This window comes from Pygoscelis adeliae, unplaced genomic scaffold (assembly GCF_000699105.1).
Source record: "Pygoscelis adeliae isolate BGI_AS28 unplaced genomic scaffold, ASM69910v1 Scaffold404, whole genome shotgun sequence".
Classification (NCBI taxonomy): domain Eukaryota; kingdom Metazoa; phylum Chordata; class Aves; order Sphenisciformes; family Spheniscidae; genus Pygoscelis; species Pygoscelis adeliae.
This window is the reverse complement of record NW_008824598.1, coordinates 95,289-107,429: the sequence shown is the minus strand read 5'-3', so window position 1 is coordinate 107,429 and position 12,141 is coordinate 95,289. Positions and strand designations below refer to the sequence as shown.

Here is a 12,141-nt window from a genome sequence, read left to right as displayed (position 1 = left end):
TCATCGGGTCCCATGGACTTGTGCACCTTCAGGTGCCTTAGATGGTCTCGAACCTGATGTTCTCCCACAGTAGGCGGCTCTTCATTCTCCTAGTCTCCCCACCTTTGCCTGCTGCGGCTTGGGCGGTGAGGCTCGAGCACTTGCCGGTGAAGACTGAGGCAAAAAAAGTCATTGAGCACCTCCACCTTCTCTGTGTCCTGGGTAACCAGGTCTCCCGTTTCGTTCTGGAGAGGGCCCACATTTTCCCTAGTCTTCCTTTTATCCCCAATGTACCTATAGAATCTTTTGTTGCCCTTGATGTCCCCGGCCAGATTTAATTCTGTTGGGGCTTTGGCTTTCCTAACCTGACCCCTGCCTGCTCGGACAATTTCTCTGTGTTCCTCCCAGGCTACCTGTCCTTGCTTCCACCCTCTGTAGGCTTCCTTTTTGTGTTTGAGTTTGTGCAGGAGCTCCTTGTTCATCCATGCAGGCCTCCTGGCGTTTTTGCCTGACTTCCTCTTTGTTGGGATGCATCGCTCCTGAGCTTGAAGGAGGTGATCTTGAATAAGGGTCCTTGAGTAAGGGATCCTTGAGTAAAGGGATATTGAAAATCCACTGTTTTGTGCTAATCATAGCCATCAATTAAAGTAGCTGTTGAGTGACCATGTGGATCAAAGCCCAATATTTGGAGCCCTATATTTGGAGCCTAGCTGCCCTGATTGCAGTCTGTAGCCTGTTGGTTTGCTGTGAGTGTCGTGGAGCTGTGGAGAAGCTTAATTTGGTGATGAGATTGTGTAGGGATTGACAAGTCTGCGCAGAACAGGGACCGTCGCATCCATTTCATGTGAGCCAAGTAAATGTCCAAGACGACAACCTTGGATGTGCATAATAGATGTCCCTGTCCCCAGCATCCCACCACAGACTGTGCCAACCCGACTGTGTGGTGGACAGGACTAACAGGGCTAATCTGGTGTCTGGAAAGGGGTGTGAGAGGTGAAAATCAAGCCTGTTGCGGAAGGCTTTGCACTCATTTTTGCTTAGATGCTTTGAAGTGTGGGCATTTCAAAGGTGAGGAGTGCCTGAAAAATAGTGTTTCAGCCCAGAGCAGGGCAGAGCAGTGGTGGTGTGGAGGGGGACTGAGATCCTTACGCCTGTGTTGGCTACACTTTCTCTTCGCGCTACCTCTGCTGATCAATTCCATGCAGTGAACTTATCATGCTGTTGGTGTTTCATCTGGCTATGCATGAGAAGCCTCTTCTAGGCTGAGGTTTTACTGCCCAAGAAGCAAATAATACTTGGTTATGGGACTATGACTGTGCTTCTGTGACAACATTACTCCTGATTTTGTGCTGCCAAAAATAAACTTTATCATGCATCCATCACTAATTCATAAAGATTGTCTTCTGGTGAGTGTCTTCTGCACCATGCTCAAACGGGCTTCAGTCTCCTGCTCTGTTCCCTGAGCTGCTGTTGTGCAGGCAGGGTGGGGCTGGTCCTGAGCTTTCGCGGAGCTCCTTGTCACTCCCTGCCTGTTGCAGCGTTGAGGTCCAGGGCATTTTCCCAGGGGCTGCATTGTCCCGGATAGCACAGCTAACTCAGCCTCTTGCTTGTGGCGGGGCATCGAGCTCTGACGTAGGTGACTTCAGCGCACCTTTGCTGATCTCCACATAGTGCTTCTGGTTGAAGCAGGCCTATCTCCCAGCAAGTGTTAGTCCTGCTTTGGGGACCTAAAAAGCATCACAGTGGAAGTGGGTGAAAAGTGGCTCTGCTACGTCCTCTGAACTGCCAACCTGCAGCTCTGCAGCATCCCTTCTCTCCCTTGCTTTGTCTCAAGGTGAGGGTTTTTTTTTCCCTCCTTGCTGTAATACATAGGCAGTGCAGTTGAAGGGTGAAAAGCTGCTCTTCCTTTGCTGACAGATTGCTTCTGGTTACAGGAGCCTCCCAAATCCGTGTCCTGATCCCGTGCTGCCATCCTTGTGCTAAGCTTATGGCAGGGGCGTTCGCTTGTCCCCCAGCCAGTCCCCTTGGCCTTTGCAGGGGGGCTGCAGAGAAGTAACCATCCTTGACCCAAACATGTCTGTCCTTCAGAGGTGTTTTAGGGCATTAGTAGTTCCCTCCTGCCATTCTGGTGCTTACTGCTCCATGTCCTGCCAGCAAATGGCAAGCGGTACATTGAGTGAAAACACGACCTTGAATCCTAGAATGACTTGAGCTTTTTTTAGTGCTAAAAACTGGGGAATAGCAGCTGATCCATGACATACTGTGGAATAGCTAATCCCTTCTGTGGATGGCAGGGGCCAGAGCAATCGGTGCCAGCACTAAGCAACTGGGGAGCATTGAACTGGCTGCAGCAGCTCTGTTGGATCCCTCCTGGCTTGTTACTGAAGAGCAGCCGAGGTGGAAACTCTGTGCGTGGATGCTGGGCGCCTTTGATGAGAAGGCGCTTTATCCTGGGGCTGATGCAGGCGTGTTGGCTGCTGGCCAGTTCTTCTGCCAGATGCTTGGGTCTTATTGCTTCTGGACAGCCACTTCCCTCTGCTGCGCCTGGCCTGCATGTCTATCAGTGTTAAAAGAGCTTGTAATAAGCCACAGTGAGGCAGAATTAGCCAGAACACTTCCAAAGAAAACAGACGGGGATAATCCACTCTGTAATCATGACTTTCTCCCTTGTTGCAGCTCAGGGTACATGCAAGTCAGCTGTTGGGCTGTTTTCACTTGAGTTGTAGACAGTTGTCTATGACAACACTGTCCCAGTGCCCTGATTTTGCACTGCTGTGTTTGGAGGTTGGAAGCAAGGCCTTTGAAGGCCTCTGGGAAATACCTTTCATATATAATAGCAGCTTTCTTACCAGTACCTCAGCAGACTTCAGAAATGCAGGCTGGTGAGCAAACAGCCACATCTCTCCTGCCCTTCACGGCCACTTGAGTGATGCTTATCAGTCTGTTGTCAGCAGAGTCCCTCTGCTTCGATAGAGTTGTGTTAATGCTATTTACTTTCTTGCAGCCACTGGTGCTGCTCTGGAAGGAAAAAAAGCTGTACTTCGACTGGCAATTACTCCGTTCTTCAGCATGGTGAGCCTTGGATGAGTCTGGCTGCAGCCGGGACGCTCCAAAAACTTGTAGAGTCTGTGCTGAGCGAGTGCACCGGGTTAATCCAGATTTTCCCGGAGTTCAGCTTTCTGACTGGTTTCAGCATCTTTTGATTTGGCGTCCTTAGGCAAATCCAACAAGATTTGCTACCTAGTAGTGGAGTCTGCTGTCAACCAGCAGTATGGTGTTGGCATATGAATGGACATCAGTTCATGGCAGATGTGCCAAGGATGTGTAAAACTACCCTCCCCCCTCCCATCTCTAATTAATTTCTTCCTCCATATTTGTTACAACCACATGTTTCTCACTGGCTTCTTGTTCTCAGACCATTATTTCGTTGCTCCTGATGTGATGAGAGAAAATGTTTTGTTCACGAAAGCCTTACTAGGAACATGGGAACAGCAGGTCCCTATGTCTACCTACTGCAGTATCCTGCCTCTGATACCCGACTCCTGAAGCTGTGGAGGAAAGAATGAAGAAATCGTGTGGTGAAGAGTTTGTCAGATTCTTTATCTGTTACAGTGAGCTTTGGCATCACTGATACTTTATAGCTGAGAGCTTATATAAGTATGAATTATATTTAAGTCATTGAATATCCTCACTCTTTGTTTACCAAGAGTAAACAGCAGTTTCCAGCTTTCCTTTGCTGCCACGTGGTCTAGAGTGCTCTCCTACAAACTCTTTATCTTGTTAATGCTGTAGTATCTCTGGTTAAGCCCCAAATGATCTATTTTTACTAAAAGTATTTGCTGTTTGAAAACTCGGGTATCTTGTGGAGTTCTGACAAAGTCTGCGTGTTCTTTGTTTATAGAGGCTTTTCTCACAGAGCTGACTTTCCAGGGGCACAAGGCTGGAATGATTCTCTAGCATTTTTTCCCCCATGCTAACAGTAAATGTGAGCGCTGCCAAGTGTTGCGAGTCCTTTGGCCAAGTCCAGGAGTATCTGGTGACAGTGAAGGCATCAGCCTGTGCAGTAAAACCAAACTGCAGAGTGCAGGTGCTTAGAGATGGATCAATTTGTGCATACAGAAGTGAAATGTCTTAAAGGGTCGGAGGGGGAACTGGAACCAGCATGTATTGTCCAGGGAAGCAGTACTGTTGGGAGAAGCATCATACATTGAAGGGACTTTCTCCTCTAATGAAAAGTAGTTTGGGTCAGTTTTTTATAAATACACCCTCAGTTTTCTTGTAACAAGTGCCCCCAGGCTCTTTCCGGCAGATGTAGCTGAACTTTATTTAGCCAGTATGTGTGGTAACCTACTTTATAAAAATAATACTCTTTTCCCTGTCATCTTTGGACTTGCTGAACTGGATGGAGGCCACATTTTATTATGACATAGATCCTATTCCATGACTTTTTTTTTTCTTCTGCAAATATCTAGTGTATCCATTAATTAAAATTCAGGAAAGGTGCTGGCTGTGGTTCTGTGGAGTATTCATGTATAGCTGCTGCCAGTGAAAATTGTGTTGTACTAGCAGGCTGCGGGACGTATTAATGCTGGAGGCATGTGTGGCCTGGGAGGTGGGCAGATGCACAGCCCGAGTCACGAGCAGTGATCTAGTCTCCTCAGAGACGTCTTATACCTCCAGGCAGAGCTGAGGTAAAGAAAGTAGAGCAGTTCAGAGACGGTAACAAGCAGCATAACTGTCTGGGGGTGGTGTTGCTTGGAACAGGCGGTATTTCAAGGTGGCCAGATGGATGCTTTTTCTGGGTTCAGTAATTACATAACTATGGGATGTGTCCTGGGACTGTGCAGGGGAGGCTTTTAATTATTTGGATCAAGTTTGCCCAGATTCTCTTAAGTGGAGGGGGAAAAAAATCAAGAATTCTTGTTGTGATTATTTTTAAATTGCTTTGGAAACACATGGTGCAGAAGGCGTGTGGTGTGCTTAAACAGAGGGAAAAACACCCTTATAGCTCAGTAAATTACAGGAATGTAGGAGCAGATTAATCAGTGTTAAATGTCTGTATTAAATGTGTGACTTCCCAGCTGCAGCTTGGGAACAGCGTTCCGCATCCTCAGAAGAACTAATGGCAGGACCTTTACCTTGCAGATCATCAAAAGATGTGCTACTCTGCACTGGTGCTGGCAATGATGTTCTCCATGGGGGAGCCCCTGCCATATCATCACTATGGTAAGAGCAGCTTATGCTTATGGCTTGGTAGGACAGCAGACGTGATGGTGGGACATCTGGGGTGTGCCGGCAGGCACAGGGAAGGGACCTTTCCTGGTGGTCGAGGTGGGGACAGCTATGGGGAAAGCCCAGCACGAGCAGGGCAAGAGTAGGGTCTGCTCTTTATCAATAGAGCCTGGCTGCTGAAACACTGGGCTGAGATGCCAGATTTCCAGAGAGCAGCACAAATCTGAGTTAGAGCAGTGGAGGACTGATGCCATGCTGCAGAAGAGGTGGATTTGCCTATCACTGTGACTAAGCAGCATTTTGTTTTACCTCTGCCCTGCATGAAAGCACGCACCTCTTACTTGCCTCAGAGACATTCTGTCTGCTGATGAGGCTGAGAGCTCAGATCGCTCCATGAACACCCACTAAAGCTGTCAGCTGCATAATGTGGCCTCTTCCTGGTCTCCTTTCTAATGGAGCGGTGCAGCCCTGTGTATTTCAAGCTCTTAGGGAAGGTGAAGGTGATTAACGGTATTGCAGTCAATAGGGAAGTGCAAACATGCCAGACCTGCCCGTTTTATCCTTTGTCCTTTCATTCCAACCTTCAGCCAGAAAGCACTGCCTGCCTGCTTCTTCCCCTGGCCATGTTGTGTTCCCCGTATTTGGGAAACTCTGGGCTCAGTTTTCCTAGAAATGCAGTAGAGATTGTTATAAGCATCTCCTCAGCAGCTTCACCTTAACACCCTGGTACACATACAAGATTTAAGCTGGTGCAGTAGAGACTATGGAATGAGCCTCCACACCTCCTGCTTTTCTCTCCTCGTGTAACCCTGGCGATTATTTCCTGCAGGTGGACTTATTTGCATGAGCTCCTGAGCTTTCCTAATAGGTAAATTGAAAACTGGGTTGTGGCTAATGATCTGGATGATTACTTTTTTTTTTTAAATAGATGGATTAAACCAGTGGTCAAGAATACAAATGTCTTCCTACCTGAAGCCTTCATTGGCAGCAGTGGTGCTGGAACAACAGCTAGAGCAGGATTTTGGTGTTTTATTTACTCAAAAAAACCAAAATTGCCGGGGGGGGGACCAGCTTTCAGCATTCCCCTGCACTGTGGATAGTTCTCTGAGCCGCTTGTCTCTCGCACAAAGGCACTTCAGCGGTCTGTCTAGTCTGCTTGCAGGGTTGTTAATTCCCTGGAGGCTGACACTGGCACTCCACTAGTGGTTTTTAAGCATAAAAGCATGGAGAAGTGGCTTGCGTGGTCCCTTGTTGCTCAGTTTATTTTTACTGTGCGGTAAATGCCCCTCTTTCTCCTTGTGCAGAACATCTCAACTCTCAGTTTGTGCAGTTCCTGCTGGATGTGATTGAGGACGGGCTGCCCTCGGACACCACCGACCAGCTGCCCGACTTATTTGTCAACGTCCTTCTGGCCTTCAATCTCCACATTCCAGGTCGGTTTGGCAGGACTTCAGTGGTCTGGAGCAGTGAGGATGTGAAGAATGGGGAGGGAGAATCTCACTGGAACTTCATGGTGCTGTGATAACCTCTCCAGCTCCCCTAGTGTCTGGCAATACACTGTGTTTAAATATTGTGCAAAACCCTAGGGGAAAAAAGAGTCTGAGAGCCTGTGTCCAACCAACTGACCCTCTGGGGCACAGCAGCTTTGTGAAGCCCAGCAGATTTCTCTCTGTACTTCCACACTGCCTGGATCAAAGCACTTGCTGGGTTGCACTTGCGGAACCTGAGTGGGGTTAACTCGTAGGTACCAGCTGACTTGGGAGAGAAAATGCTTCAGCAGGCATTTCTCAGTACCAGTCCCGAAAGAAAGTCCTCTGCCTTCTGTAGGTCTTGACAAACCTTCTGCTTACCCAGCTGCACCTCTTGAAGCTCATTCAATGCCCGTGTGTTGGGGCCAGGCTCTTCAATGTTGGCCTGAGCTGTGCTCTCCTGAGTGCCCTCGTTCTCTGTCCCCCTCCCCTGCTGAGCTCCATGAGAACAGGCAACACATCTAGTCCCTAGAGAAGGGCATTTGCCCTCTCACTGCCTGTGAGTTTTGAAGCCTGTTGTTGGAAGATTGGAGAGTAGTTCCAGGTCCTGCTAAAAGAGGCCACTCCTTAACCCAAAGTTTCCTGTTGCTCCAATTGTCTTTAGTTAATTATTTCCTCTTGTTCTGCTTCATGGCTTTATCCTTGGCTTCATGGAGGGAGGGGAGTATAAAGCAGCAAGGACGTGTCCAGTAATTTACCTGTTATTTTGAGTTGCGCTTCATTAACATTTATGTGAAAGTTTCTAATTTCATGTGAAAGTTGATTGCACAGAGACTGATAGAGTATGGTCTCTGCTGCTTTCATTCGTTACCTCTTCTCACAGTTACCCATATACTTCCTGGCTGCAGTAATTAGGCAATAATGCATGACAGGCAGTGTGTTTCTGGGGGATTATTGCCCACCTCGGGTGCAGCCGAGAGCAGTGACTTGTTCTCTGATGCTAAGAACATGTTAAATGATGTTCAGGTTGCTTATTAGTGAATTGAATTTTTATTCCTCTGTCTGCAAGATTCATCTATCGTACAGTTCAGTGATGCAGCATTAGTTCAAAAACTCTCCTAAAAACATATTATATTGATGCTTTTCAATGTGAAGGATCCTAAAGCACTTCGCAGCCTGTGAAGTATTATAGGGTTGCCAACCCTATGCCACAGAAATAGCCACACTGTGCTCTTTGGACGCTTCTGAGTGTGCGCACTCACACACATGCATAAAGTCTGCTAGGGTGAACGTATTTTAATTACAAGAAATGACCCCCAAAGCAGCTAGGGGACATTACCTAGAAGAAGTTTTCAGCACCTCCCTTTGCACAGCCCCGTGCCGAGTGCTGGGAAGAACCACCTTCTGGCACGCTCCTGGGACCTGGCCGTCCCTTCTTATGAGAAGGTAATAAATTCCAGCAGGGCACTGCCGATACAGAGTGTGAAGATGCTAGAGAGCGGAGCCCTTGGCTTCAGAGGGTTGTGAGCAGAGGTAATGTTTCACAACATAAAGCTTTTACAAGGTATTTCACAGTATTTGGCTGGCTAGCCTGCATGTGAATCAGATACACATAGAAAGCACATAGAAGTCCCAAGTGTTTCATGCATTGTTTCCAGATTCATTTCACCTTTCCCCTCCCTGCCCACCCACTCTCTGGGCCTGAAACTTTTCATAGTCCATTTAGACTGTGGTTCCCCAAAACTCCCCAGATCACTGGTGCAAAATAGGAGCCCTCCACTATTCCTTTTTATTACCGTGGTCTTCAGGAAGCAAAGGGATGTGCTGAACAGGTTTCTTCCTTAGTTCCAGAACACAGTGTGATCATGACTACAATAAGCAAGCACTCGAATGTCAAGACTTTCACAGAAAAGCTGCTGCTGCTGCTGAACAGGGGAGGTGAGTGTTTGTGGCACTGTTACATGCCTGGCAGGGGGTGCAGCTAATGGTGACTCAGGGAGACGAGCCTGGTGCTTGTTAAGGGGTGGGATGTGTCGGGGATGCAGGTAGCTGAGAAGCTGTCAGCTCAGGCAGGACGGGCTGCTTCCTGGTGAGTTTGTGAAGGTGACAGGCTGCATTGCTGAGGATGGAGCTGCACAAAGAATAAAGTGATGCTGGTGGCATCTACGAAGAGAGAAGGGGCCTCTGGGTTGACATTTCCATGCAAACCAGTCCCCTTGTACTTCTGGGTCAGATCAGCCCCATCTCGTGGCGTGGCCGGCTGCAATGTAGGCAAGCTCTTGTCTGGGAGGAAAGCTGGTCCTGGGCCACTTCTGTCCTTGGACAGACAGGGCTCCATCAGCGCTGGCACACAAACCTCAGCCCGTGCTGGTGATCATCGGCCCCGGGGGACAGATCCGGAGGGAGGTCTTGCCTTCCGAAATGCTGCTTAGAGTGGAACTTCCCATTTCAGAATCGCCGGCAGAAGGTTAGCTTTGTGTCTGCTCCAGGCGTAGAGTGAAATCCACTGTACGTGTAGAGCTTTTGCAAAGCAGATTGCTAGAAAGCTGGAGATCTAGCGGTGCCAGGTATTTCTGCCTGTGCTGCATGCCACTATTGTGCTTTCTAATACCTTCTGGAGCACAGGGGCTTTGCTGCCTGAGATTCATTTTGTTGATTTGCTGGTAAATAACTCATCCTGTGATGCTTGCAGCTCATCTTACTCTGGCTTTAGTTCTCTTTGGGGTTGCAAATCACTGTCTCCACACTATATCAGCTTGAGGGCAGCCGGCATCTCTGTGCTCTTCTGTCTGGCCTCCTCCCAAAGCCTTTGTTTAGCCCTTTCCCTGCCAGATTCCCTGCAGGGATCACCTTACTGTGAGGGGCTGGGGGAAGAGAGAGGGGGGCCACAACCTAATGAAGATGCTCCTCTTTTGCCCGCCCTCCTGATAACTGCTGGGGGGGGTTGCAGTCTCCCAGAGCCCCTCTTGGGGTCTGCAGGGACATGTTTTGGAAGAGAACAGGATGTGATGGCTCATTTAAACTTGGAGGTGTTTCTTTTCTTGCTTCTGGGACAGTACTAGCCTGGTCTCTGTGGTGAAAGCTCATTTCTAGTACAGGCTCTGGTGGGCTTTTCAGAGGGGTCATTGGATGAGACTTAATAAACCAGGGAGAAAATGAGTGGTAGCTGTTGAGCAAAAATGGGAGACATTGAGAGGCGATGTGCTAATGAGCTCTCACCTGGGATAGTAGGTGAAATATAAACAATGATTAATGCTAATACTAATGAGTTTGGTCTCTGCTTGGTACCCTGCAGAGCTGCCATCCTGATTACACAGCTTTGTGCAAGGCACTAGGGTCTGCCAGCACAAAAGCTAGCCACAGGCAGGGAGCGGCTGGCTGAGGGCAGGGGCAGCCTCCTCTCCAAAGCCTGTAGGGTCTAATGAAGGGTTGTGCACTGAAGATGGAGGAGGTGGGCAGCGGGGAACATGTGGCTTAGCACAGTCTCTCTGCCTCCCCCAGATGATCCGGTTTGTATCTTCAAGCATCAGCCTCAGCCACCACACTCAGTGCTGAAGTTTCTGCAGGACATCTTTGCCAGCAAGGATACGGCCAGCATCTTCTACCACACGGACATGATGGTCCTGATAGACATCCTGGTGCGGCAGATTGCTGATCTCTCCCCAGGAGATAAGGTGCTCACAGTAACCTGTAGGCACTGGGGAAGGGAGCACAGTCCCTAAGCAACGGTGTTTCTCCTGGCCCTCCATGGGGCCTGCTGGTGCAGTCAAGAGTGGAGTCCTGGGGTGGATACAACATTTCTGGGTGCTCAAATCAACCTTGGGGACTGAGGAGGAAGGGGGGATTTATCCTGCTCAGCACACAGCAGTAGAAGGGCGTGTTTGAAGAAAGATCTGCCAGGCTTCTGGTGGTCTGCACCCTTCTGTCCAGGGACCTTTGGGAACAGGGACCCTCTGTGAGTAGTAGAAGTAGGAGGGATCTCCCTGTTTTGGTATTGCAAGAGGCAGGGGATGTGCACATGTTTGAGAGCAGGTGAAGAGCAGCACTGGGTTGCTGTGGGAAAAGCGGAGTTTTCCATAGCTACTAATGAGCCTTAAGGAAAAGCAGGTGCCTCTGGAGTCGCTCTCTGGCTGGTGGTGCAGCAGCAGCTGTTCCTGTGCTCATGCTGTAATGGAGGCTGGCATGCTTGTTTATCTCACTTTAAATCTTTCATTGTGCTCTGTGTTTTGTCTCCCCTCCCACTTGGCAGCTGAGGATGGAGTATCTATCTCTGATGCATGCTATCATCCGCTCCACGCCCTATCTGCAGCACCAGCACCGCCTCTCCGACCTGCAGGGCATCTTGCAGCGCATCCTGGGAGAGGAGGAGGAGGGCCAGCAGTGCCAGATGGACAAACTGATCATCTTGGAGATTTATAAGGAGTTCCCAGAAATCTCTCCCGGTACCAGCTAACCACCCCTCGGCTTGGACTGGAGTTTGAACCACTTGGATCGACGATGTCTCTTGTTGACACTTTCTCCCCATTCCCTTCCAGTACAGCTCATACCTTATATCCCTCCGTGCGAGGCCTAAGGTTGGGACAGCGTTTACTGGCCCTTTAGAGACGCCAGCAGCAGAAAGGGCAGGGGGTGCCCCCCGGGGCCTGGTGCTCGGGGGAAGTCGGAACGGGGTGGGTGCTGGTGCGTGGTTTGCCTGCAAGACGCAGGCAAGAGGTATTTAGGCAGCTGGTGTTAGCGGGAAGGGCAGAGAGCTTGCGAGGGACTTAGCAGCTGGGGTGTGGGGGGACATTTAGCTGCGCTGGTGTCCTGAGGTCCTGAAGCGAAAGGCCTTTGCCTTAGAGTATCACTTCTTTTCCATGTGCATCTCTCTCCCCGCAGTGACCAAGTGGAGTTCGCTGGCGCTTGGAAGAAGCTTTTGTAACATCTGTTTTGTTTTCTGCTGCTAGTGCCAATGTGCTGCAGCCCTGCCAAGGGGAGGTAGCTCGCTCGCTGTCTAACGCCTCGTCTAGTGAGCCTTTCACTCCCTGCTGGCCCTCAGCTTTGCCTCTGGGTAGCAGCCCACCTAGGGTCATAGAGGTCTTATCCCAACAGCTGCTTTTTTCAATCTGCTTTCTATAGTGATGTTTAAATCTGAATTTCTTGCACACTGTGGCAGCCTAGAAGTAATGACCGTGTGGGTGACGCTGCCCTTAGGAAGCCTTTGGCCCGGACACTGCGCACAGATGTGTCCTGCCAAGTGAAAGCTACCGCTTGCCACCCTTCCTGCAGCATTGCCCCGGGGCCCCGAGCCGAGGGGCTGCGCGTGGGCAGACGCGCTCTGTTCGTGAAGCGTGTGGATCTCTTGCCTTGAGCTTCATAGTAGCTCTGCCTCGCTGTCCTCCCTCTCCACGTGGCAGCGCTCAGAGGCAGCGTGAGCCTGGTGTCCAGTAGCTGTTTGTGACTATGCACGAGTGTGGGGAAC

The 12,141-nt window shown here is 49.6% G+C and overlaps 1 protein-coding gene across 1 annotated transcript in view; it reads left to right on the top strand.

The window, feature by feature from the left end:
• The window catches only part of NCKIPSD (NCK interacting protein with SH3 domain), a 36,615-nt gene extending 25,337 nt beyond the window's left edge, over positions 1–11,278 (top strand). Inside the window, exons 9-13 of the mRNA XM_009322328.1 lie at positions 5,125–5,205; positions 6,516–6,644; positions 8,526–8,618; positions 10,182–10,354; positions 10,930–11,278. Coding sequence (XP_009320603.1) covers positions 5,125–5,205; positions 6,516–6,644; positions 8,526–8,618; positions 10,182–10,354; positions 10,930–11,133 — 680 coding nt within the window. The 3' untranslated portion in view covers positions 11,134–11,278. The remainder of the gene's footprint in view (positions 1–5,124; positions 5,206–6,515; positions 6,645–8,525; positions 8,619–10,181; positions 10,355–10,929) is intronic.
• Positions 11,279–12,141: the final 863 nt, after the last annotated feature.